At 36.7% G+C, this 27,745-nt stretch overlaps 1 protein-coding gene across 1 annotated transcript in view; it reads right to left on the bottom strand.

Annotated features, from left to right (window-relative positions):
- Window positions 1–27,745, bottom strand: part of LOC150097385 (unc-112-related protein-like) — a 242,219-nt gene that overhangs the window by 50,717 nt on the left and 163,757 nt on the right. The window contains exons 8-10 of the mRNA XM_090407312.1: window positions 24,733–24,908; window positions 12,061–12,185; window positions 1,862–1,968 (exon numbers count right to left, since the gene is read on the bottom strand). Coding sequence (XP_090263438.1) covers window positions 1,862–1,968; window positions 12,061–12,185; window positions 24,733–24,908 — 408 coding nt within the window. The remainder of the gene's footprint in view (window positions 1–1,861; window positions 1,969–12,060; window positions 12,186–24,732; window positions 24,909–27,745) is intronic.

The following is a 27,745-nucleotide window of genomic DNA, read 5'->3' as shown; positions in this document are numbered from 1 at the left end:
CCTGCACACAGTATATAAGCCCCACAGCAAACTTGCTATCCTTATCCGTTCTACTAAAGATCAGCTCCCTCTTCTCTCTCTCTGCCTGGAGTTTACAAAGTACCCTGTTCTTGTAAGCTGGCATACTTTGAACAGACAGGCAGATCAGCATCCATCCGCCTGGAGGTACACGTCTTACATCTGTAAACACAACTATGGTCAGTCAGTCTTGGCTGGCCATGTCTTTGACACCACCCACAGGGTCTCTTGGAAGAAAACAACCATGCTCCACCACAGCAAATTCAAGAAAGAGACTAATTCTGAAAAGCAGCAGCAGCAGCTCTCAGAAATCAATCAAATCTTAATAAATACGGTTGCATTAAGCTTCTGAAGATTTGGAAAACACTCATCACCAGAGGTCCCACCTTACATTCCAGGCCACCTACAACCGCCCTTAGAGGGCCCTCCACCTAGATAGGACTTTAATGTCACCCACGTGGTTGGGCTTAGTGTTGTATGATATTTGTGTTCATGTTACATTAGTTGTTTTTGTAATCCCCAAAGATATCCTAGTGACTAGGACGAAATATAGGAAGTATTAAACCTGTTAATCCTTTCTGAGTGCTGTATACATTCCATTAAGCCTCCAACATGATAATCTTATTTCCTTTGGCACTATAAAGGCATCAAGTAGATAACCTCCATACCTTCAACCCTTCCACTCTTTAATCATACTACTGCTTCCGTTCTTCTGATCCAAACACCTGCTTTAACTGCTCCAAATGAGTCACAGAAATTATCCTCGCTGACATCCCCTCAATTCCCCATTCAATCGAAAATTCCTATTCACTTTCAAGCCATGGTTTAACAAAAGATATACCAAAGCAGTTGGAGAAAAAAAATTAGCATGCCATAGGTGGTTTGCAGAAATCTGCAGGTTGCTGCAAGTATCTTGCAGTATCTGCAGTCTTTCTCTAAATCAACTCCATTTGTACATGTTTGTTTAACCATTCATTACTGTGTTCAACCGTCTATAAGCTCTGATTTCACCAATTAGCTGTGAGGATCCATATAGTTGGTCCTGCTTATGCTTGTTTGTTTTCTTCTCTACTCTTCTGTTGTGCTTTCTCGCACAGATCAAAAGACTTTTTCTAAGGATTTTATTTTCAAAGATTTGTAAGGTTTTTTCAGTTTAGCCGGTTATGCTCCAGGTATCTACTCCATATGATTGTTTTGTACATTTCTATTTTAATTCTGTTTAAAATAATTTTAATAGCTAATATGATGTGCTGAATGACAAGCTAGAGTTGATTTGAATTCTAACTTATATTTCTATTTTCTTCTTTCTTTCTTAATCTTTCCTTCTTTTACCTTTATGGTGTCTAGGGTTTCTATTCCTTATAACCGCAACTGTCATACGAGGATAAGGTGGTTGGTTCTATGTCTCTCGGTGTCTGTAGAAGCATTATGTTCTCAAGGCCGGTTTGTCTGCTTGTGGGAGGAAAAACCTTGCAGTCCACGCCCAAGACCAGCTAACTTGGCTATGCCTGAGAAAGATCCTAAGCTCCCCATGACAGTGAAACGAATTGAACCCAGGACACTCGTTTCCCAGGCATATGGTTTTGAAGTGCATAGCCATTCGGCTAACTGTGTGAACCCGTATTTCTATACTAAAGTTTATTGTGTGTGGTAATTCATGTTCCAAGATATTTGAAGGAAGCAGTATTGTTAAATTTCAAGTTATTAAATTGTTATTTCCTTTTAGCTATATCCAGTTATCCTCCTTTGAACATAAAGTAACCTGAAAATTTTGATTATACCATTATTTTAAGTAAAACAGTTTTAGAATCTCAAGAAGTGATTGACCCAATCACCTACTTACAGTTTTACACCTGATCCAATATTCACTCATTCCATTATGACTAGGTATTTCCAATTTAATGCCAAATTTTCCTTGGGAAATATTCACATCTGGTGCAACCTCTCCTCCTAGAGTATTAAAAGAGAGAGAGAGAGATTAATATTGCTAATGATTTAAAAACTGAAAGTTATTCAGATTATTCCTGTTTTATTTATAAAGAACAGAATATTATTTTTTGCTCTTTTTCTGGCATTCCATTCATAACAGTTTGAGAACTTATAATATACTAGCATTATGAGCCAAAATGTTTAAAATTAAGACAGCTGGGGAAAGGGAAGTTAGAATTTATAGCATTTTTTCAACATTCATTTATTCATTCAGGATACCTTTTCATAATTTAAATATTTCCAATGATTAAAGTTGGAGTCTAGTTTCTTAGAATGTACAAATAATTAGTCAACCACAATGACTGAGGTTATTCCAAGGAATAACTTCAAATAACTGCAAATCCACACACACACACACACAAGGTAGGTTCCAAAAGTTTCTGGCCTGACATACAAAATTCGTGCCAATTTTAAAATGCCACGCATGATAGATAGTACCATCTGTGGGGAGGTTAGTGTACCATTTTCAACTCTCTACCTCTGTCATTCAGTTGGAGGCACTTGTTTGACCAACACATGGCACACTAAGTGGATGTAATGTTAAAAATTGAGTACTGTTCTGTGATAAAGTTTTTCACCAAAGAAAGTCTCTCCAAGTGCTATCAAACAGCGATTGGATGGTGTTTATGGGAAAGCTTCTCCTTTATATTCCACCGTGAAGGAATGGGCTAAACAGTTTTGCCTAGAAAGAGTAAGAGCATCGAAGATGATACTCGTGATGCTCAGCATGTGAAAGTGATGACTGAGGAAAATGTCTCTCTTGTTGAGGAGGAACTGCTCAATGACAGACTGCTGAAGCTCAAAGAAATCTCAGCAACATTGGGGCTTTCTATAACAACCATCCTTTGCATCATTCATGAGAAGCTTCACATGACAAAGGTCAGTGCAAAGTGGGTGCCTCAACTTCACTCTTCAATTAAGGAGCATCGTGTGATATGTTCCAACAAGTTTTTAGAGCTTCACCAAGGAAATCAGAGAGAAGTGCTGGAATCCATTGTCACCAGGGATGAAACCATGGTCCTTTATAATCCTCTTTCCAAAAGGGAATCCATGGATTAGCGCAAAGCAGGCGAAGCACAACTGAGAAAAGCCAAGGTTACTTGCCCACCAAGATCATGGCAATAAACGTTTGGTATTGCTGAGGAATTCTCTTGATTGACTTCAAGGAAAGGAATACTACCGTGAATGCAGATTATGCTTCACTCCTGAACAACATCATAAAGGAGAAGAGACGAGGAATGTTGAGGTTATGGTGTTTGCCTTCTTCCCGACAATGCTCCAGTCCATACGGCTATTGTTGCAAAGGCTGCAGTGACAAACTGCAGCATCCATGAGAATGACCCCCCCCCCCCCAACAGCCCAAATCTAGCACCTAATGACTACTATCTCTTCTCAAAACTGAAGAAAGACCTTCGAGGAAGAAAATTTGCAGTTGAAAATGAAATGAAAGATTCAGTTTTAGGCCATTTTGCAGACAAAAGTACATTATATTTCTTCAAGCGATAGAAATCTTAATTCAAAGATGCTAAAAGTGACACAGTCGTTTTCTTTCTATCATCTTTAAAAGTTAGTCAGGCTGGAAGCTTATGGAACCACCCTCATATATATATACAGGCAGCCCCCTGGGTTATGGACTTACACTGTTCCTTACTTACGAACAGGCTACCCATAAGGATAAGATAATTAATAATTAAATCAGTGGTTCCCAAAATGTGCATTGCAATTGTAAGGTAGGCCTATGTTCTGATTTTGGGTAACGTGGAAAAAATCCTGATATACTAAGGGTGAGATGAACAGAAAAAGTTTGGGAACCACTGAATTAAATAAGTAAATTAATAATTCAGGAACTAGTTTCTTCCATGCATGTAAACAAACCTGCAGGTATGAGTTTGTTTTTATGTTCTGTATGTTTGAATTAAAAGAAAGAGCACAATAGTTTCTGTAACTTATTAGATTATTAGAGTATAGGGGTATTATTATTATTATACTGTATTATTATTGGCATATGGAGACACTATAATGGCACATATGAGCCATTATAGTATTGTTATTATTATTATTGCATATGCGCTGTTCATCAGGAATCCAAGTTGCATACAAATCCGACTTAAAGACGTTCTCAGGAACATATCACAATCGTAACCTGTGGACTGCCTGCACATATATATATATAGAGAGAGAGATTTTTTTTTTCCCTTTTAACAAATCTAAAGAAAAATCTTATTTGTTTTTGAACACTTGTTTTGCTAATCTTTTTTCGCCCATTCTGTTTAAGTGACCATACTACCTGAGATTAGCTCTGCTAACGCATTCCTGGATGCTGACAATGTCAAGTTCTTTCCTAATATCCTCATTTTTAATATGATATTGCCATTGATGCCATCTGTTCACACCTATAATCTTTATCAGGACTCTCATATCGGCGGTCTCTAGTCTTTGGTCAAGTGTTTTACTTCTGACCCAGCTCTCAGATCCATAAGTTAAAACTGGTTTGAACACTGTCTTGTATACAGCTAATTTAGTGTTCCTACTAATTTCTCTCTTATTCCATATGAATTTATTCAATTGACCATACCAGCTTTGCTGATTCTGTTGTCTATTTCTATATTTAATTTACCATCTTCACTAAAAATCATGCCTAAGTAGCTGAAATGTTTTACTTGTTCCACAGGTTCTCCATTCACAACACAGTTGACATTTTCAATGATTCTTTGTCTTTTGATTGCTGACCTTCATACCATATCTATTACAACAGTTATTCAATTTAGTCAGGGAATCTTGCAGACTTCTAGAGGATTTATTTAGAAGTATAACATCGTCCACACAAAGCAAAGAGTTGACATTAACATCTCCAATTTTGATATCATGTTTAATACCACTTTCCTTCATAATGTAATCAATTTAGATAATGAATAACAGAGGGGATAATGTACATCCTTGTCTCACACCAGATTTAGCATTAAACCATCTTCCTGTACTTCCTTCAATTCTAACTGCTGACTTACAACTCAAATAAAGACTAAGTATTATTTGATATAATTTAATAGCTTCTCTCTTGGCATCTTCTCATATGCCTTTTCCAAATCGACAAAACTTAAATACAGATCTCTGTTATAATCCCATGCTTTCTCTACTATTTGTCGTAAAGTGAAGATCTGATCCTGACAGCCTCTATTTGGCCTGAATCCAGCTTGTTCTTCACCAAGCTTTTCTTCAACAATTCTTCTCAACCGTTTCTCAAGTATACTTGCATAGATCTTGCCAGGAACACTCAGTAGGGAAATACCTCTGTAATTCTCACATGCAGTTTTATTTCCCTTTTTATATATGGGTATTATGAGAGCTCTACTCCAATCATCGGGAATACGTCCCTCTGTCCAGGCTTTCTGAACTAAGCAGTGCAACCACTGTAAGACTCTTATGCCACCGTATTTCAGCATTTCTGGTCAAATATCATCTACTCCTGCTTCCTTTCCACATTTCAAGCCTTTGATGGCCTTTTCTACTTCAAGTATTTATATGTATTCCTAACTGTATGGCTGTTGAGTGTTTTTTAACACTGTACTATCACTGCTTGTTTCATTTAGCAGTTTCTCGAAGTAATTACTCCATACTTCAAGGATATCTTTTTCTCTCATTTTCATATCACCTTCATCATCTCTAACTCCTTTTACAATACTCCTTCCTCCATTCTTCAACAACCTCCAGAATATTTTGCCACCTTCTTGATATTTATTTTCTATATTCTTGCCAAAGTTCTCCCATGGCTTTTGTTTAGCTAGTTTTACACAGTGTTTAGCTTTCTTACATTCTCTGTATTCTCTAAGAGCACGAGCTGACTTATTTGCCATGAACTTTTGATATGCTTTCTTCTTTTCCTTCACTGCCTCTTTAACTTCCTGTGTCCACCATGGAGTTCTAATTTTTCTATCCTTGCAGACAACTTCACCACATGCCACTCTGGCTGAATCAATCAGGGCTTTCTTCAAGGCTTGCTACTGAATCTCCAAGGCTTGATTCCTGTTCTTAAACTCTTTCATTTTTTCTTCAATAATCTTTGTGTATTTTAGTCTACAGATCACATCTGAGAGCTGCTCAACTTTTATTCGCTTTAAAACTTTCTTACATGTTATTCTTTTCAATATGAAATTCAATTTTATCCTGCTCAAGACCAAACAGTGAGCACTTCCAATTTCAAATCCTCTGTACACTCTGGTGTCCTGCACCAGGGAGAAAACATCACTATCAACAATAACATAGTCAATGAGACTTTTCTTATTCCTTGCCTCTTCTCTCCATGTGAATTTGTGCACATTTTTATGTTGGAACATGGTGTTAGTAATAATCAGTCCATGTCCCGAGTAGAAATTCAACAGGTATTTGCCATTATTATTAGCTTTGCTCTTTTCTCCAAATTTTCCCAAAATATTTTTGTATGTCTGACAATCATTTCCTACTCCGCTATTCAGATCCCCAACAAGGACTAACTTTTCCTTTTTCATTGTGTCAGTTGCTTTTTCTAAAGCATCAAAAAATTCCTCCACTTCTACCTTAGTAGAACCTTCTGTGGGACCACAGACACAAATAAATCTCATTGTCCAGTTCCCCGTTCTCATATTTGCCCACATCACTCTACTTGAGACTGACTGCCATTCAAGAAGATTAGCCTCGTATTTTGTGTTGAATACTATGGCTACTCCTTCTTGTCCTTGATTGTCATTTCCCGAATATAACATTTTGTATTTATTGCTCAATAAGATCTCACCAGTTTTTGTCTTTTTTGTTTCAGTCACCCCTATTATGTCGATCTGGTACTTATCTAATTCCTCAGCTATCTCCATTTCTTTTCCATTCAGGCTTCTTATGTTGATAGTACCGATCTTTAACTCTGGTGATGTTGAGTTGGGGTGTGTTTTCAGATTTGTTCCAGTAGCTGACTTTTTGTTGTTCGCCCTGGTTCCCTGGCAAAAACAATGAGGGCCTTGTTTAACCGGGCGACGCCCCAGCCGTCATGAAATTTTGTCATGTTGTACCATCATTTTCAATATTAGTTTAAGCCAATAAGAATACAATTTGGTCAGCTAAATCCCAAATTGCCAGCTCATCCTCGTTTGTTCAGTATCCAAGTAGATACCCAACAGGATGCACCACGAGAAGGTGAGGACTAGACATTAGGTAAGAAGCCCTGGTCGGTTCTCCGCATTCCTTTAAAGGCTATGTGGAGGTCTCTTCTCAGTTATACAGCTTTGACCATTAAGCACCCCCCTGAGATGATGTTGGTAGCTCTATTTTAGAGCATATGTATTATGCTGAGCTTCTGAGAAATATGGTGAGTTGATCTGAAATGAAAGTAGCATCTCATGTGTGTTGGTTTGCAGTAGACTGTTAGTTTGATTTTTCCATCTGCTAGTTTCTTGATTAGGGTGTCCAGAAATGGTAGTTGATTATCTTTTTCCAGTTCCAAAGTGAATTATATTTATTGATGGAAAGCATCAATTTTTGTTAAAAAGTCCAAGAGCTGTTTTTGTGTCCCTCCAAATTATGAAGACATCATCTACATTCCTCCACCATACTATAGGTTTTGGGTCTAATTTTGAAAAGCTGTTTGTTTCTAGCTTTTCCATGAACAAATCTGCACAGGGTGGCGACAGGGGACTGCCCATAGCTATGCCATTTAGCTGTTCATATATCGTGCCATTCCATTTAAAATAATTATATTTGAGGCAATGACAAAAAAGATGAGATGTATCTTCCTGAAAGAGATTGTATTGTATAGGATACTGATAACTTCTTCTGCTGGGATGTTGGTGAATAAAGACATTACATCCAAACTAGCAAGAATGTCTTTAAATCGGGATGCTTTTTAATTTTTCAATAAAGTGCTTAATTCTTAATGTAATTGTCTGATTTCCTGATATGTCCTTTTAGGAGGTTGGAGAGGTGTTTGGACAATAAATATGTAGGAGAATTTCTTCCGTGAACGATTGGGCATAGCGGAACTCCACTTTTGTGTACTTCTGGGGCACCGTACAATCGTTGCGTCAATGGGTGTAGTGACTTCAGATTCCGTTTCAAGTCTGTGGACCAACTAGTCATGTTCTGCAATGGGTTATTAGTTTCCTTGTGGTTTTTCTATGTTGGGTCTGACTCTAATCTGTGATACGTTGATTAATCTGATAGTAACTCTGCAATCTTGGTATGTAGTCCTTTGTACTTAAAATGACCATGGCATTACCTTTGTCTGCTTTTAAGATTGTTATTTGTTTGTCCTTTTTCAAGTTTGAGAGAGCTCTTTTTTCGAGGTGTTATATTGAGTTATATTTAACTTTCTTAAAAAGATGCAGGAATTTTAACATCATACTGAAGTTTTTAACATCTGAAGAACAATTCCACTCAAGAAGAGCAAAACTAATATATACCAAGGCATCCCTGGCTCTACTATGCGAAAGAATACAACACATCAGATTTGAACTTAACAGAATAGATCTATCTTGCTTCTGATGTTTTGAAGTTATTTCTAATAACATAGAGAGCAACTTCTGGACAATTCTAGATTAGATGATTTACAACAGTTTCAACAAGGTGTTTCTAGTTAGTAAAAAAATTCAAATAAAAAAAATCAATGAGCTATATGAAAATTGTTACAACTCCAGATCGAACCTCCCTGATGAAAAAGCAATTTTTAACCTTTCGGACCATATATTTACACAACCAGAAACCGACATACTTAAGAAAGGATTTAATTCCGGCATCACCCCGGATTACATTCCTAAAATTGACATCATCAGTAACACAGAGAAAGCACTCTGTGTTACTGATTTAATCTAATGATTTTAGATTAAAAAGTGCTATTATCCTTTCAACTTCAAGACTCAAGAAAAAAGAGCTCTCTCAAACTTGAAAAAAGGACAAACAAATAACACTCTTAAAAGCAGACAAAGGTAATGGACAAAAAAAAAAGTTTGTGGGCAAACTTTGTTTTCGACAATTAAGAAATGTGCTGCCGAGTTTAAACGTGGCCATACCAGCCTTGCAGATGATCCATGTGAAGGATGTCCAAAAAGTGTAATAACACCAGAAATCATTGATCAAATGCATGATATGATATTGGATGACCGGTGAGTCAAAGTGCGTGAAATTGCTGAGACTATAGGCACTTCAAAAGAACGTGTAGGATATATTTCGCATGAAGAATTGCATATGAAAAAGTTTTGCACAAGATGGGTGCTGCACTTGCTCACAGCAGATAAAAAATGCACTCGCAAGAAAATCTCTGAACAGTGCTTGAAACGTTTTAACAAGAATAAAACTGATTTTGAGCGCTGATTTATTACTATGGATAAGACTTGGATTCCCCATTACACACCAGAATCCAAACAGCAGTCAAAACAGTGGACAGAAACTGGTTGTTCATCACCAAATAAGACAAAGTTAGTTCCATCAGCAGGAAAGGTCATGGCATCGGTGTTTTGGGATTTTGCTAAGGCATTTTGTTTATTAATCATCTTGAAAAGGGTAAAACAATAACCAGGGAATATTATCCCAATCTTTTAACCAGACTAGACGAAAAAATTCGTGAGAAAAGACCTGGTTTGCAGAATAAAAAATCATCTTTCATCAGGACAATGCACTGCTCCACAAAAGTGTTTTGTCAATGGGAAAATTAAGGGATCTGCAGTATGAATTGTTGGAACATCCTGCCCTATACCCAAGATTTGGCTTCCTCTGACTTCTATCTCTTCCCAAAATAAAACTCTTCCTCGCTGGTCAGCGTTTTTCTTCAAATCAAGAGTTGATTGCAGCTGCAGAGGAGTATTTTGCAGATCATACTGAGAACTACCACAGGGACGAGATAATGGCACTGGAGCATCGCTGGAATAAATGTATTAGTCTTAAGGGAGATTATGTTGAAAAATAAAAATAATTTTGAAATTATAAATTCGTTTTTTCATTGTTAGCTTTTCACTGATAACTTTTCAGACCACCCTTGTATATGCTATGTAGTGAGCTCAAAAATAACCTACCTCCTAATCTTGAATATGAAGATTCTATTTAAACAAGGAAAGACCAACTGATAGAGAAAGAGTGAGAGAGGATTAAGTGGTATATAACAGATACTGCCAAAACACACTCACCAGGAGAAGGTATAGTAAATCTGAAGAATTGAAGACTATTTTACTCAGGAAGAGAAGATAACATCCACAGAGAAGGAGCTGCAATAATAATCAATAATCATTTACAGAACTTCATCTTAGCCATAGAGCCAAATGGCCCAAGAATGATAACAATCAGATTAAATGGGTAAAAAAAAAGAGACCCCCCCCCTCCCAAAAAAAAATTATCCAAATTTATGTACCAAATCAACTGCATGAAGACAAAAAATTAGATATCTTCTACCAGCACACTATAGGACTTATTGACAAAACAAACAAAAATAACATTCTAATAGTGATGGGAGACTTCAATACCATAACTGCGAGATTTACTCCAGACATGAAAGAGGCAAAAGACTCCTGGAATTCTGTAAACAATCTATTCACACACATGGACATCTCCAGATGATATGATTAAAAATTATGTTGATTACATACTGATCAAAAATGGCTGGAAATCCTCAATCAAAATGTAAGAAAACTGAAGAAACCTGATATTGATTGATCATGATACTAGCTACAAAAGTTTGAAATTTAAAATTTAAAAATAGCAAACAAAAGACCCTAAGCAATACTATTAACATAACAGAACTGAAAGTTAAAACTATACAAAACTACAGAAACAGAGTTAAAGAAAAATAACCTTTGACAGTGCAGAAAACACATGGAAACAGGCCAAAAAAACATTTAGTACAACAATTAGAACAAATGACGAGTGGATAACCACAGAAATTTTGAAAGAAAAAAAAAGCTATTTTTCACTCCTCTATTTTCTCTGTTCAAAAATATTTTGAACAGAGGAAATAGAAGGATGAATGTGCAGATAAAAAGAATGATAGCAAGGCTATATAAAATGATAAATGAATTACCAAAAACAACCTGAAACAGAAACTCAGAAAATCATATACTTGAGCAGGTAGAGCAATTTACATATCTTGGGAGTATCATTACTCATAAACTCGACAACACATGCTTAAAGTAGAACGCAGTAAAATACACACTTAAAGGATGTTCTAATATGAATAAATTAAACAAAATATGGAAAAGTAACAACATTTCAAAAAGACTCAAACTAAAACTCTATAAATCATTATTGTGCTTATGGCAACATATGGAGCTGAGACATGGAGACTTAATCAGAAAGAAATCTAGAAACTGAGAGCATTCAAAATGAAATGCTTAAGAAAAATAAATAAGACTTGCTGGTCAGAACAAAAAACCTGAACTATAGAGAAGATATCACAGATACATTCTTACAGCAATTAAGATGGTTTGGACACCTCCAGAGAATGTTCTCTCACACATTACCAACACAACCTTGAGCAGAATCACCAGAAGAGGATCAAGAGTCAGACGAAAAAGAACTTGGTTACAATCTTTGAAGAGATTGTAATCAAGAGAGAAGTAGGAGACTCGACCCATCATCTGATGGATTAGAAAAAAGAAGAGTTCCATAACAGATAATCTTGGAACTGAACTCTCCTCTTCATCAATATCAATTAAAAAAAACTTATTTCAACACTATTTCTGACACTATAATTACTTGTAAAGAATAAACCTTCCTGTTAACATTAAATTGTTAGTACAACCTGACTTTATCAAATTAACAACAGATTTTGTACAGATAACAGTTATAACTTTTAGTTAATTTGTAAAAACAACTGGACACAACCAAGAATAGACATAGAAAATAAGTTATTCAAGAAAGTGAATGTTTTGGTATTCTTTACATAACTTATCCAAAAAAAATTTGAAAAAGTAAATAAATAAAGCTATAAACAAGTATGGAGAATTCAATGTACTAGAGGGAAATAATTGGGGTTTTAATTTCAGTAAGTGAGATAACCACATTAATTAACATGGATGCATGATGCTAAATCATAAATCAACATAAAATTACCTTTTAGGTTAATGACTAGAGAAGGCTGACTTGATAATTCTTCTTTTGATTTATACAATGACAAATTAGTATCTTTAAAAGTAAAATAGTACCTCTTAAATCCTTTCAGTGTAAATTTCTTTGGCCTATACGAAGAAAAAATTCTGTTCAAGAAAATACACAGATAAACATAACTTAAAATTATCTAAGTGGTATAGTTATATATGTATAATTGACTTTTATATCCTAAATTAAAATTAAGTGATTTGAAATAAAATCAAATTTAGATAATGAATTCATCATTCAAATTCATTACCTAATGAATGAATTTGAATGATGAATTCAAACCACCTGCTAAGTGATATTCTGACATGTGGCTCAGCTCTGTAAATGAGATTAACATTCTTCGTTCTAGTTTCACCTTTTGATTATGCTGATGCACTAATGATGACCACTTAGTTTCTGGTCAAAATATTTGAAATAATAAAAATTATTACTTATTCTTGTGAATGCATGTATAATTAACTTCATTATGTCACAAGTGCCATTAAGAACTCATTTTTGTAACCCGTTTTTCTAACCAATGATATTAACCCATGTTTCATCTGAGTTATCTCTTTTTACTTTTTTGCTATAGCATAACTGTATAGTCTCATCTCATCTTCCTTATACCCTCTTTTACCTTGTGGTGTCGAGGGTCCACTGATCATCGGACGTCACTCCGTTTACAGGATAAGGTGGTCAGCCTTATGCCCCGGTGTATCCTATGGCCCGTAGTGTTGAGTTCTCAAGGCCAGTTTGCCTGCTTTGCGGGATGAAAAACCCTGCTCTCCACGCCCAAGACTGGCTAATTTGGTTATGGCTGAGGAAGATCCTTCAGCTCCTCACGTCACTGATGGGAATCGAACCTAGGACACTCCTTCCCCAGGCATATGGTTGCGACGCACATAGCCACTAGGCTAACCGCACGGACTGTATAGTATAGTAGTCAATTATCTTAGGTTGCAATAAATTGCTACTGTTTTAATTAAACTGCATATATTTGTTAAGGTTCAAGTAGCTCTCATTCCATTACATCAATTCTAATGGAGTGCACTGCTTTCTGCCAATCTGCCATCCACTGTGCTTTCCAATAAAAAAATTCAAGAACAGCAGGGTATACCTATATATAAAATCTTTATAGTCAACCATAATTAAATTTAACACACATGGAATCTGATCACTTGACTGTACTATACAGCTACAAATTATTCATGTTAAAACTGAAGATTTACTTCCTCCTACCTAACATTTTAACACATGTAGCACATTTTCAAAAATTATTCAAATGAAGGCACTTGCAACTTTGCACAGAATACACATATGTATATCATTAAGTTATTTACATGCTATTTATTGACATAAACATACTGACTAAGTGCATTTTTTTAAAAAATAGCTCAGTAATTACTCCAACTTTTGTACATATTAAGTGCAATATCAACTTGAAACTTACCAATGATTCTAAAAAAGAGATAGGGAGTTATTTTTGAGAATAATTTATTAACTAGTTTTAGCCAGCTGAATAAAACCTCATTCAAGGTATCTCACAAGTATTATATACACTTCAACTTTACTAATAAAGCCAATTATCAGAGAGCCCACATACAGTCACAGCTGAAAATTCATACAAAAATAACTTCCAATTTCTCTATTTTGAATCACAGGAATTTTTTTTAGAATAAGAAAATTTTTATTCTTGTTCTAAGAGAAAAAATTGCTCATAATACTGAAATGCCAACTTGTTCCTTCATATCTTGAATACGGCTGTTTTTCCTTTAATGTCATCTTTAAATATTACTTCCTCTTATGTGTCCTTAGAAATACAACACAAAGATGAGTTTAAAGTTACCTTTTAACTATTGAAACCTAAAAGGCTTCATTTCAATGAATAAATCCACCCTTCTTTCATAGCTGAATGTATAGAAACTTAGAAAGTTTTGAAAGACAGACCACAGAGTTTATGAGAACACTTTCAATAACCCTCAGCATTGAAGTTGCCCTGGAATTGTAACCTTTACTTAAGACATGTGCTCTGCTCAATAGCCCATAATGCCTTTTCTTAGTGAAACAAAAAACACCAATAAAAGGCAATACAGGCTCCTGGGAGGAGCTTGTGTCTTTTAAGTAGTGCAAGTCCAAGGCAGATCTGATGCCAAGGACTGTGTTCCCATATGCTCTGTGGTCTTTCTTTTAAAAACTTTTTAATTTTCTATATACTTGACTATAAAATAAAGATGAATTTATAATATCCCCTATTTCATTATTTTCTTCTGGAAACATTTTCACTATCTTTGAGCACAAAGAAGTTAATTTCTTTTATATTTACAAAATGTTTTAAAGAAATTATTCATTACTTTGAGAAAAACTATATAATCCCTTCTCAACACTTTTATCCACACTTTCAACCTGACATCTTTTAACCATGCTACCGGCCAAGACGTCTATAGATGTCAAGGATGCGAAGTGCATATTAAAATTGTAATGTAATGATATTACATTGAAATATATGATGGATACGAAGCATATGAGAATGCGTATTTGTCCATAATGGCCGGTAAGGTGGTTAAAAGTAAATTCATCTGTTAATTCAGTAAAACTGTTTGCTTCCTTCTGCTTTCCTTTACACTACATTTCTCCCTCAAAACTTTAAAATTCCATAAAATGTATTCTGTTCCAATCTTCAGCTGTTCTCTTTTACTTAGGTTGCAATAAGTGAAACAAAAAAAGTAGTTTGCTTGCACCACTGCCTCACACAATGAAACATGGTGGAGAAAGCAAAAGTAAGCTCAATTGTAAACAAGACTACAGTTCTACTACATAAAAATTCAGTCTAAAAGTTCAATATTTTCCATTCAAGTTTTTAAGTTCATAACCAAAAGGAATTTGAGGCATGCTCTTCCCCTTTCTTTCTTGATATTAATAAAGAAATATCATAATCAAATATTGGGTGAAAGACCATAACTATACATTTTTCATACAAACTTGACTAAAAAATATTAATAAAGTATTGCATTTTTAATTCACATTTACATATAATATAGGACTAAAACATTTCTTTTCCTATTTTAGCAAAATAAATAAATAAATAAAAATGTCCATTGCTAAATTTGAAAACTTGCAAAAAACCTGATATTGCTAAATAGGAGGTGTTTTACCAGAAAATACTGCAACCCTTTTTTATTTTGTTTGTCTTTTATTTAATACTTCAATAATTACTCGAATTTTTGTGCACAATAATTTAATCAAAATTCAGCCTGTCAGCCAGATTAAATCTGTTATGGACAAATACCAATGTTAATATGTGCTATTCGGCATTTTGCTAAATCCATATAAAGGATAAGTGAACTCTAAAAACTATTTCCATAACTTTCTATTCCGCTGGGTTGGGTTCATCATTAGTAATTTTTGTACCTGTCAATAACATCAAGAGGTGAAGACACTGATAGTATTCTGTACCATAATTGTTATGTTCCATCGAGTCATTTTTGACTCCTGGTGATTCTATGAACATACAGTCTCTATTGAGATCTGTCCCTGGCAATATCTTTCAGCATTTACAGTCACATTCCAGTTGCTTCTTTAACTCCATCCACCCATCTAATTCTTTGTCTTCCTCTTCTCCTGCTTCCATCAACTTTAGAAGGCATCAACATCTTCTCCAGAGTGTCATTTGCTTGCATAATATGCCCAAAGTATGACAATTTTGCTTGATGATCATAGTTTCGAGGAAGCAATCTGGCTTTATTCTGTCTATCACTGATTTATTAGTTTGCTTTGCAGTCAGAGATACATTCATTACTAGTACATGCTAAAAAAAAAAAAAAAAAAAAAAAAAAAAAAAAAAACACTGCAAATGTAATACATGATGGTTTATTTATTTTCTGTTTCAATCTAGAAATTATTGAACAAAGAAAAAACAAATAAACCAATACTATACTGATATCAGAGTTCACAGTATCTCTCAGATATTATTTATTATCAAATATCACTTTCACATTCGACTATCATTCTCATCATCGGACTCGAGTAACAAAATCATTGAATCTCTTCAACATCTGATGGATTATCCAATCGATATATTTTTCCAGCCATTTTCAACAGTAAATAAATAAATTAAAAAAAAAAACAACTAAACCAATACTATACTGACATCAGAGGTTGCAGCATCTCTCGGATACAATTTATTATGAAATATCACACACCTTTACATAACACGTGTTAAACCAAAACTGACTACAAAAATAGCGTGGAATATCACTCGTAATATATGCATGCGCATGTAGTCATGACCTCCATGCTATACATTGGATATGTGTAAGAATATTTATATTAAACAATTTGTTTGTATCTGTCAGATCAGCCGTGACCTCCGCAGGGTTAAAATCTTGATTACAGTTGTCATTGCTTCCCTTCCGAGTAATAATCTTCTAACTTCTTCAGTACAATTCCCCATCTTTATCAATTTGGGATCCTAGGAGCACAAAATTGTTCACTATTTCCAATTTTCTCCCCATCCACTTCAAAATCATTACGTTCACAAGTTGCCATAACTTTTGTCTTTTTGATGTTAAGTTTAAGGCCATATTTACCACTTTCTTCTTTAACTTTCATAATAAGTTCCTCCAAATCTTCTTTGCTAGCGGTGGTATCATCTGCATACCTCAAATTATTAATATATCTTCCACCAATTTTAATTCCAACTGAAGATTCCTCCAGCCCTGCCATTCTTAAAATGTATTCGCTGTAAAAGTTAAACAGGTACAGAGATAAAATATATCCTTGTCGCACCCTATTGGGAAAAAATACCCAGTTTCTCCAAGATCTGTTCAGACAGTGGCTTCTTGTTCACGATAAAGATTCCTCAGAAGGATAATGAAAAACTCTGGTACTCCCATTGTTCTTAACACATTCCACAGTTTCACATGATCTACAGAGTCAAAAGCATTACTGTAGTCAAGGATACAAAGGTAGACATTCTTTTGATGTTCCTGTGCTCTTTATATTATCCATCTCACATTGGCGATTTGATCTCTTGTTCCTCTGCCTTTTCGAAATCCTGCCTGTTCATCTGACATGATCTTAAGTAAGACTTTACTTGCATGAAGAATCAGTGTTCTGTAATTTTTGCAGTCACTTGCATCATCTTTCTTCAATAGAGGTATATAAACTGATTTTTTACATTCCTAGACATACAGTTGAAATCCAAATTTGTTGACATAGATCTGTTAAAATTTTAACTGCTTCTTCTCCCAGGTCTTTGAGCAGCTCAATAGGTATTCCATCCCCTCCTGGTACTTTCTTACTGGATACCTGCTGGAGTGCCCACTTCACTCTCCAGTGGTACTGGCTTCTGTGTAATCCTGCTTTTCAAATTTCTGAGTAATTTTGGAGTCCTTTCTGAAAAAGGGACTCTCTTTCCATCTTTCTTTGATGTCTGCAGCTTCTGTGAGATATCCTTTGTGATTACTTTTCAATATTTAGCACCATGTCACCTTGGAGCTAAACTTCCCTATCAGTTCCCTGATCTTTTTGAAAAGATCTCTTGTTTTGGTCTTCTATTTGTGGCATTTCTGGTTAAAGTATTTTTTCCTTATCCCTTCTAACTTGTTGTCGAAACTCTGCATTCAAATGCTGTACTTCCTGTGGTCTTCATTTTCCTCCTTTCCTGAGCAGTTTTGATGGCATCTTCTGACATCCATGTAGACCTTCTTACAAACTGTTGGAATATTCTTCTTTGCTTCAATTATATCTTTAATCTCTTTCCATAGTTAATCAGGTTCTCTTTCATATAAATTGAGCAAGTTGAATCTGTTCTGTATACTAATATTGCATTCAGTCGGTATGTTTTCAAGATCATGTCTGATTGGCATTTGTGTTGTTTACAATTTCTGTAATTTCACATGTATCATAGCAACTAATAATTCATTGTCTGTTCCACAGTCTGCACCTGGAAAAGTCTTGACAGCCTGAACTGCACTTCTCCATCTTCTCTATCTAAGTATATTAGTCAATTTGATTTCTGTATTGTCCATCCAGTGCTATCCATGTGTACAATCTCAGTTAGTTATTTAAAACAGGTGTTAGCAGTAAACAAAGAATTCTCTGCACAAAACTCAACTAGTCTCTTCTCTGCAGTGTTTTGAATACCTAAGCCTAAATGACCTGTTATTCCTTCTTCCTTGGTTTCTCCCACTTTTGCATTCCAATCACCAATAAGTAGCCATAAATCTTGCTCTGGTGTTGCATCTATCACTTCTTGTAACTTGCCATAAAATTCTTCTATGTCTTCTTCTGTGCTCTGTAGTGGGTGTATAAATCTGTATGATGGTCATGTTCATGTCTCTGACTCTGAGAGAAATGATTCTGTCACTGGATTATAGCCTAATACATACCTGGTCATATTTTTCCAAAGTAAGAAAGATACTCTATTTTTACGACTCATCTCATGTCCTGAGTAATACACCATATAGTCTCCTGACTATATGGTGTATAGTTCAATGTTAGCAAATGCAAAGTTATGTACTTTGGTGTAATTAGCTATCGAATGCCGTTATGTTAGTGGGATGTGCTAGAGGAAACTTATCAGGCTGAGGATCCTGGAGTTTTGCAGACAGGAAGCTGAAATTTAAAGACCATATAGAAAAGATTGCAAACATAAGAGGATAATTGCACAATGAAGAAACAAACATGTAAAGACAAGCTGCTTTGTCTCTTTACAAGGAATTGATATAACCTCACTTGGAGTATTGTATACTTGTATAGGGAGTGTCGCTAGTGTCACTGTAGCACATGGCAGTGAATTTGAGCTGTGCTGAAGAAAGTGAGTTTTTAATCGGTGAATAGTCCGTTTTTTTAAATTGTTTCTCTGGAATATGAGTGCGCTATAGTGGTTGTTTTTTTGAAGTTAGTGCTGCCACGATATTGTATTTTGTTTAACAAGAAGACAGGGCAGATGCATAACGGTGGAAGACAAGACGAAGCTAAGTTTTCATTACTGTATTTAGTTTTATTTAGTGTACTTAATGTTTTGTTTTACTTGTAATTATTTATACTTTTCTTATTTATTTATACTCCCTAATACTTTAGTGTTTATTTTTGAAACTAATTTGAATAACTAACGATTACACTAGTAGTCCCTCGGCAGTAACGAACGATGGCGGATTCAGCTGCAGTCGCAAATGGCTTGTCGCCAAGTCCTCCGCCATTTAGGCACTCTATTATAAGCAATATAATAAGGGAGTTTGTGGCATGCAGTATTTGCGGCATGTATGCGTCTCAGGAATTGGATATCTGGCTTGTGAGAGAGGATGGGGTGCGTGTGTGTTTAAAGTGCAGGCAGTGGGAGGATATCTCAATAACCGACCTTGTTGCTCCAGGAATGGGAAATGAATACAGGAAGACGAGTAGTGTGATAGGAGAGAATGAAGAAAAAAAATGTGAATGAGAAAATAATAGTTGATAGTGTAGAAGGCATGAGTGACTGAAAGTTTAGATGGTTTTGTGTGGGAGAGTGAATTTCAATTTAGAGTGACTGACCAGCAGAGGGAGATAGAGGAGGTGGAATGTCTTGGGAGAAGTATGATAAGTATGAAAGATGAGATTAGAAGAATGGAAGAGATAAATGCAAGTCAAATCGGAGTAGAGGGGAGAGAGAGTTTTGGAAAGAATAGGAGAGGAGAGAAATTTGTGAATGATAAAAGAAGAGAGAATGGAAATGGAAACAGGAGAGAGAGGTATGGGAATGCTAGAAGAGGAGAGAATAAAAACAGTAGGAGAGACAGAATGAGAGAGAGGCAAGGGAGTCCTAGAGGAGGAGAGAATGGAAACAGTAGGAGAGATGGAATGAGAAGGAGGCAGGGGAGTGCTAGAGGAGGAGAGAATGGAAACAGTAGGAGAGATGGAATGAGAGGGAATCAGGGGAGTGCTAGAGGAGGAGAGAATGGAAACAGTAGGAGAGATGGAATGAGAGAGAGGTATGGCAGTGCTAGAAGAGGAGAGAATGGAAACAGTAGGAGAGAGGGAATGAGAGAGAGGAATGGCAGTACTAGAAGAGGAGAGAATGGAAACAGTAGGAGAGACAGAATGAGAGAGAGGCAAGGGAGTCCTAGAGGAGGAGAGAATGGAAACAGTAGGAGAGATGGAATGAGAGGGAAGCAGGGGAGTGCTAGAGGAGGAGAGAATGGAAACAGTAGGAGAGATGGAATGAGAGAGAGGTATGGCAGTGCTAGAAGAGGAGAGAATGGAAACAGTAGGAGAGAGGGAATGAGAGAGAGGTATGGCAGTACTAGAAGAGGAGAGAATGGAAACAGTAGGAGAGACGGAATGAGAGAGGTATGGAAATGCTAGAAGAGGAGAGAATGGAAATAGTAGGAGAGACAGAATGAGAGAGAGAGGCATGGGAGTGCTAGAGGAAGAGAGAATGAAAACAATAGGAGAGATGGAATGAGAGAGGGTTATGGCAGTGCTAGAAGAGGAGAGAATGGAAACAGTACGAGAGACGGAATGAGAGAGAGGTATGGGAGTGCTAGAAGAGGAAAAAATGGAAACAGTAGGAGGGAATGAGAGAGAGGTATAGGAATGAAAGAAGAGCAGAAAATGGAAACAATAGGAGAGAGGAAATGGTAAGAGGTATAATGTATGGGGACTCAATGATCCATAGTGTTCAAGATAGGATGCGTGAGGAGTGTTTGCCAGGAGGAACGATAGAAAGGGTGGCTTTGGCAGTTAAGAGAGGCGAAAGGGTGAATGAGATGATTGTGATGGTGAGAACAAATGACTCGAGTGGTGGTGTAAATAGGGCAGCGAGAGATATGAGATTCTTGCTTGAGGTGGTACGAAAGAAGACAGAGAGGCAGGATAGTGTGTGTGTGTTGCCTAGGTATGATAATGATGAACTGAGCAGAGGAGCGGTAATATTGAATGATATAATAGCTAGAATGTGTGACAAGAGAGGACTGGCCAAAGCCAAAGCCACCCTTTCTATCATTCCTCCTGGCAAACACTCCTCACGCATCCTATCTTGAACACTACGGATCATTGACTCCCCATACATTATACCTCTTGGAATATGTGGATGCTTGGAGTGCGTTTGAGGACAGAGAGGAATTGTATGCAAGAGACCACTTACATTTCAATGAGGAAGGATGTAGGCATCTGGAGAGATTGCTGTTCTGAAAAAAGTCTGTGTATCCCAGGGAGGATGGTAGCAGGGGTGGCCTCTTGTGGGAATGGATACTTGAGAGAAGGGAGACATCAGGTAACACTGAGCTCAGTAGAGTCTAGAGGGGATAATGCTGGGTATAGAAACAAAAGCATTTATATGCTATATACTAATGCCAGGAGTATCCGGAATAAGGGAGAGGAATTGGTGGCGCAGATAGCATCAACCTGCCCAAAAATTATTGGGATCACTGAGACGTGGTTGACATAAGAGGATATAATAACAGGAATAGAAGTCACTGAGTACAGCATTTTTCGGCAGGATAGGAAGGGAAAGCGTGGTGGTGGAGTACTGCTTATGATAAGTGACGACCTATGTCCTCTAAGAGTGGAGACTTTGGAAGGCAGTGACACTAATGATTTTGAAAGCATATGGTGTGAGGTAGAGGTAGGCAAGACAGGATATTTAGTTGGGTGTTGCTACAGACCCAGGAGCACAGAGGATGGGGACCAGGAGAAGTTTAGACAGTTAAGTTTAGCAAGTGCAAGAAGAATGATTGTTATGGAGATTTTAACTATAATAGTATAAATTGGAGAGAGGAAGATGCATGTAGCAATAGGAGAATGGAATTTCTAAAATTCTTGAGGGACAAATGTCTTAGGCAACATGTAACAGAGGGAACAAGAGGTTCAAGAGTTTTGGATTTGGTTATAGCATCAGAAGAGTTGATAATAACTGAGATGACATCTCTCCCACCAGTTGGAGAGAGTGACCATTTGGTTTTGACTTGGAAAATGAATAGACATGCAGGAGTATCAAAGAGACGGGAACGTATATGGAATTATAAGGCAGGTGATTATAATAGTCTAAGACATCAACTTCGGGAAGTTTCATGGAGGGAGGAATTGGAAGGCCGGGATATCATTAGTGCGTGGGAAATTATGAAAGAATATTTATTAGCAGCAATGGTAAGTTGTATACCACGAGTGAACAAGAGGACACAATTTGGAGTAAAGTGGATGGCAAACAATATTAAACAGGAATTGCATGCGAAAAAGAGGCTGTGAAAGAGATAAGGAAACAGGAGAAGAGAAGATTCATGAAGAGTATAAGACAGGCCAGAAGAGTGACTAGTAGGGTAAGGAAGACGAAACTGGAATATGAGAGGAGATTAGCCCTAAGATTCAAAGAAAATCCTAGGGAATTTTTTAGATATGTGGCAGTAGGAGGAGAAATGACTGTGGAAGAATGATATTGTGGAATAAAATGGGAATAGAGTGACTGATGCAGCGGACATAGTAGAATTGTTCAATAAACACTTTATTGGAGTATTTCATGCTGGAGGAGTCAGTTTTAATGCTAGAGGGATAGGGCAGGTTCAAGGTTCAAAAGGTACAGGAGGAGAGTGTGTTTCAAATACTGAGTACTTTGGATGTCAGTAAAGCTGCAGGACTGGATGGTATTTCACCATGAGTTTTGAGAGAATGTGCTAGGGAACTGACAGTGCCTTTGACCTGGCTTTTCAATGAAAGTCTGGCTGCTGGAAAGGTGCCCATGAAATGGAAGGAAGGTAAGATAGTGCCACTGCATAAGGGTGGTAGCAGACTGGAAGTGTCTAATTATAGACCAGTTTGTGTGTCATCAGTAGTTAGTAAGATCGTGGAGAAAGTAGTGAAGGACCGTATACAGCATTGGGCAGATGAGGGCAATGTTATCTGTGAGCGTCAACATGGATTTGTGAAGGGGCACTCTTGTTTTAGCAATATGCTAGCCTTTTATGATAAAGTTACAAGAGCATTAGATGAGGGAAAGGCATATATTGCCATTTTCTTAGACTTAGCGAAGGCATTTGACAGGGTGCCACGTGATAAGCCGATATTTAAGTTGCAGCACATGGGTCTGGATGTCAGATTGGTCAACTGGATTCAGGATTGGCTGTCCGATAGGTGTCAGAGAGTTGTGTATGGTGGGGCAGTTTCATGGAAGCAGAGGGTTACAATTGGAGTCCCATAGGGCTCAGTACTGGGACCTATATTGTATAACTTTTATATCAATGACACTGTCAGTGGGATGCAAGGGGATATTCAGTTGGTTGCAGATTATGCAAAGCTGGGAAGGATTATTAGTAATAGTGCAGATGCGGCAGCCCTGCAAGAGGATTTGAATAAGCTAGATAGATGGGCAAATGAATGGGGGGTGTCAGTTTAATGCAGCAAAATGTAAGGTCTTGAGGTTTGGGAAACATCGATGGGACACTGCATACTCCATGGGAGGAGTTATACTGGAGGAAGTAGGGGAAACAAGAGATCTGGGGGTTGATGATTAATAGAAACCTGAAATTTAGGGAACATATTGCAAAGGTGGCAAAGGTAACACAGAGGATTGCTGCAATAATGAGAAGGACACTGACCTGCAGAGATAAAACAGTTATCATTCTGTTGTATAAGACCCTGATCAGACCACCCCTGGACTATTGTTCTCAGTTTTGGTCCCCAGGATTTGAAGAGGATAAATTAACTGTGGAAAGGGGTACAGAGGTGGATAACAAAGATGGTTTCAGGACTGTACAATGATAGTTATGAGGATCGGCTGAGGGAATGTGGACTGCAGAGTTTGGTGGATAGAAGAAGGAGAGGTGATATGATTGAGACTTTTAAACTGTTGAGAGGTAGTTACGGGTTTGACAATGGGGAGTTCTTTCACTTGGTTGAACAACAGGAAGGAGTGATGACAAGAGGCCATCCCTGGAAGTTATGAAAGGAAACTGTGAGCAAGAGGGTGAGGAGTGGTTTCTTTGCATGGAGGGTGGTTGAACCATGGAATGCATTGCCTGATGGAGTGGTGAGAGCGAGAACGGTCAATGAGTGGTATGATACACTTTGTGTTTCTTAGGGGGGAAACTCCCCTCGATGAGTCTCGATAGACTTTGTGTTCCTTAGAAGGATCTCTCACGATGAGTCTTTTGACTCCATGGAGGCCTGAATAATAATAATACAAGTCTGGTCTTCTGGTTTTCTTGGTGATGCTGATAAAGCAGTGAAAATTAAAAATGATACTGGGATGGTAGAATATAGATTATGAAGGCAGATTGAGAAATCATGGACTGCAGACGCTTGCAAACAGGAGGAAAAAGGAATGATATATGATTGATACTCAGAAACCGCTGAGAAAGTCATACAGAATACCAGTAGGTGGAACTTTTCATTTTATGGATGGTGGGAGGGAACAAGATGGCATCCATGAAAGTTGAGAATGAATGCAGTCAAGAAGTGGGTGAGAGCTAGATTTTACTCATAGTGGTGCATGATTGGAATGGATTGTCTTTGGAGGCTGTGAGTGTGAATAAATTCAAGAAAAGGTATGAAAGCTGGTGAAAGAGATATGTGTCATCCATCAACAAGTCCTTGACTCCCTGGACATTTCTCAATAATAATGAATACTGTTGTCTAATAAAATTAATTTATTTAAGAAAAACTAAAATTATAACTCACTTCATAAACCTCAAGTAATCTGAAAGTTCAGGAACATAGGTGATGTCTGATGGAAAATTATTAATTGTTGTACCTTCCAGTGTTACTTGAAGATCGGTAAGGGCTGCATCAATATCATCATCATTAGCTGAATAACAGTCTAACTGAGGCATTCTAGGCTGCACATTTATTTGTACCTAAATGTATCAAAAGAAAGTGTTTTCTGAAAAATAATATGTAAACTATATACACATTAAAAATGCACTAAATGCATTAACAAGTATTTTAAAAACAGATTACATACTGTAGTCTTGAAAGTAGTGCTTCAAAGCAACCTATATTTCTCTTCTCGTGTTGAATACAACACGAGAAGAGAAAAAAGTTTGCAAGTGAGAATATGTACAGCTGAAAATTCATAATTTTTCTTGAATGATCACATATATCAGTAGTGAAATAATCTGATCACTTTTCACTGCTCTTTGTTTAGTATTTTGCCACCCAAACAAAAAATTATAACCAAAAGCTGCAACGTTTTTTGAGAATGCTGATCAGCTTTTTTGTCTAACTTTCCATAATTTTCAATTCGATTTACATCAGAAGTCTCAGGTCAGAGAAAGAAAATAAATAATAGTACCCAATAAGTTAAATGAGTCAACTCAAAAATAATTATTCAGGTATTATTTGCAGTCAACTTGATAAAACATGCAGTTTTATACAAAGTATAAGGCAACATATTTTCACATTTAACTCAAGCGTTAAATAAAAATGGGGAACAGGAAATAAATTAAGAACAGGTTGTAATACTTTGTCTGATACATTTTTGGTTCAGTTTTACTTTCAATCATAAATAAAGTATGTGCTAACATTACAACAGACCTCCAGGAGTCAGAGACTCACTGACGGATATCAAATATCACTCACACCACGTCATTCTTTTTCTTGAATGTATTCATACTATCTGCATTTAACCTTCAAAAGTAAGCCATTCCAGTCATGCATTGCTCTTTGAGAGAAAAATCTAGCTTTCATCCCTCTGACTGCATTCATTCTCAACTTCCATGGATGCTCTGCCCCATCCATTTCTACTTGTATATGGAAAATATGTGAATTCTAAATTAATTTAACTTCAGATTGCGGATCGCTGATCTGATCTCATCCCACTGTGTGATTCACTATCTTCAGTGACTTTGGTTCAAGACTTCCATGGAGGTAAGTGCTTGCTAGTTACCAGATTTATTCTATCTCTCTTTTCTTTTTTAATTTCATTTTCTTCTCTTAACTAGAATGCATGATTGCTTTAAGAACTTTAAATGGACAATCCAAAGTATCCAGTGGGAAAGCCTAGAGTTTGAGCAAGCATTTGTACAATTAAGTATTTTTTTATGAATTCCTGCACACAAAATGGCTGAACTGTAGGTTGAGCCAACAACCATACCAGTCACCGACAGCAAACCATAATCCCAAACTTTGTATTCGCAGTCTATCTCATATTTAATCCTGGGAACCTTAACCTATTCTTCACAGAAGGGGTTCCACAAACTCACCAGGATAAAATAATGCAAGGAACCAACATTAAAGGAAATTGCAACTCCCATGGAAGAAGAAGAAACAAACCAACACAAGGAAAGAGTTCCTCCTAGTTATCCTGTGAGCCAAGGAGCAATGGACGATTGTGTTCAAAAATCAAAATTAATTTTTCAAAAGCCAGGAACACTGATGAAGGGGTCTGAATATAGACAAAGACGATAGACAACTTCATATCGAGCTTTTAAATGATAAAAATGTCCAGTACCACACTTTAAGCATACAGACTGTTAATCCCTCCTGCCGATCGATGGTGAACATCGTCTGGTTTACTGTGACAGAGACAAAAGTTGAGGCTTTTTTTTGCTGAAAAGCAATGTAGTCCAAATTACACACATATGGATCTAGACTTCATCAGCAAATTACACACCTGGATATAACACTAAAATGCACAGAATACATAAACTCCATCCAACCGACATTCACTGCTGAGGGTACTTGAAATCATCACCAAACGTACCAGAACAAGATGGGATTTCCACCAAAATTATCAAATGCCTGCCACATAAAGCCATAATACACTTTGTTACTATTATATGAAATATTAAGATAACACTACTTCCAAGCACAATGGAAAGCAATAGATGTAATCTTAATCACCAAACCAAGAAAAGTAGCACATCTTCCCCCAAACTATTACCTAATTACTATTATTGTTATTATTACGTGACACCTCCAAGGACTCATCGAGAGAGGGCACCTACTCTACAGCTCTCCATCTCGACCACTCATCAATCCACAAACTACAACGAACCGTAACTACCATCATTATCTATACCAATGCCATCTACTGCCCACCACTAGTATTTTCACAGATAATTAAAAACATCTATGCCCACGGTGGGATTCAAACCTAAAGCCTTTTGGTCGGAGAGCAGACATGCTAACTACTTGGCACCAGGCCAACAATCATAATCAGACTGCTTTCCTGCCTAGGTAAAATAGCTGAAAGGGTAATACTAATAAGACTGCAGAATGTCACTAAAAATTGAATCTTATCCCAACTGAGCAATTTGGATTCTGCAGGAATCAAATCAAACATTTCATGTAATATTTCATATAATAGTAACAAACTGAGCAAGCAAATCAAACACAGGAATACAAGATACATACAGTAGTTGGAGGTTCAATTAAAACCTGTTGCCATGTGCTAGAAATTAATATTAATAAATAATAATAACTATTTTAGATGGATACTTAAATTAAGAATCTCCAAAACTTTTGGAAGAGAGAGAGAGAGAGAGACAATCAGTCCAATTCAAATTTAGCTGATGTAAAAGGACTTCGCAACTTTCTTTGAAAAGGCATTCAGTATTTAAACCTGCTTATATGGAGAAGACATGCTTCATTCCACTGGATACTGTGTTTAGTGTCAATACTATGTTGTGCCAGACCAGACTTTTGAGGCTTCACGTATTCAATATAATACTGATGTTCATTACTTCTTTTT

Source organism: Typopeltis vanoorti, chromosome 17, assembly GCF_054136105.1.
Source record: "Typopeltis vanoorti isolate ZY-2024b chromosome 17, IOZ_Tvanoo_1.0, whole genome shotgun sequence".
In the NCBI taxonomy this organism is placed as follows: Eukaryota; Metazoa; Arthropoda; class Arachnida; order Uropygi; family Thelyphonidae; genus Typopeltis; species Typopeltis vanoorti.
Note: the sequence above shows the minus strand (reverse complement) of the source record. Positions and strands in the feature narration are given on the sequence as shown.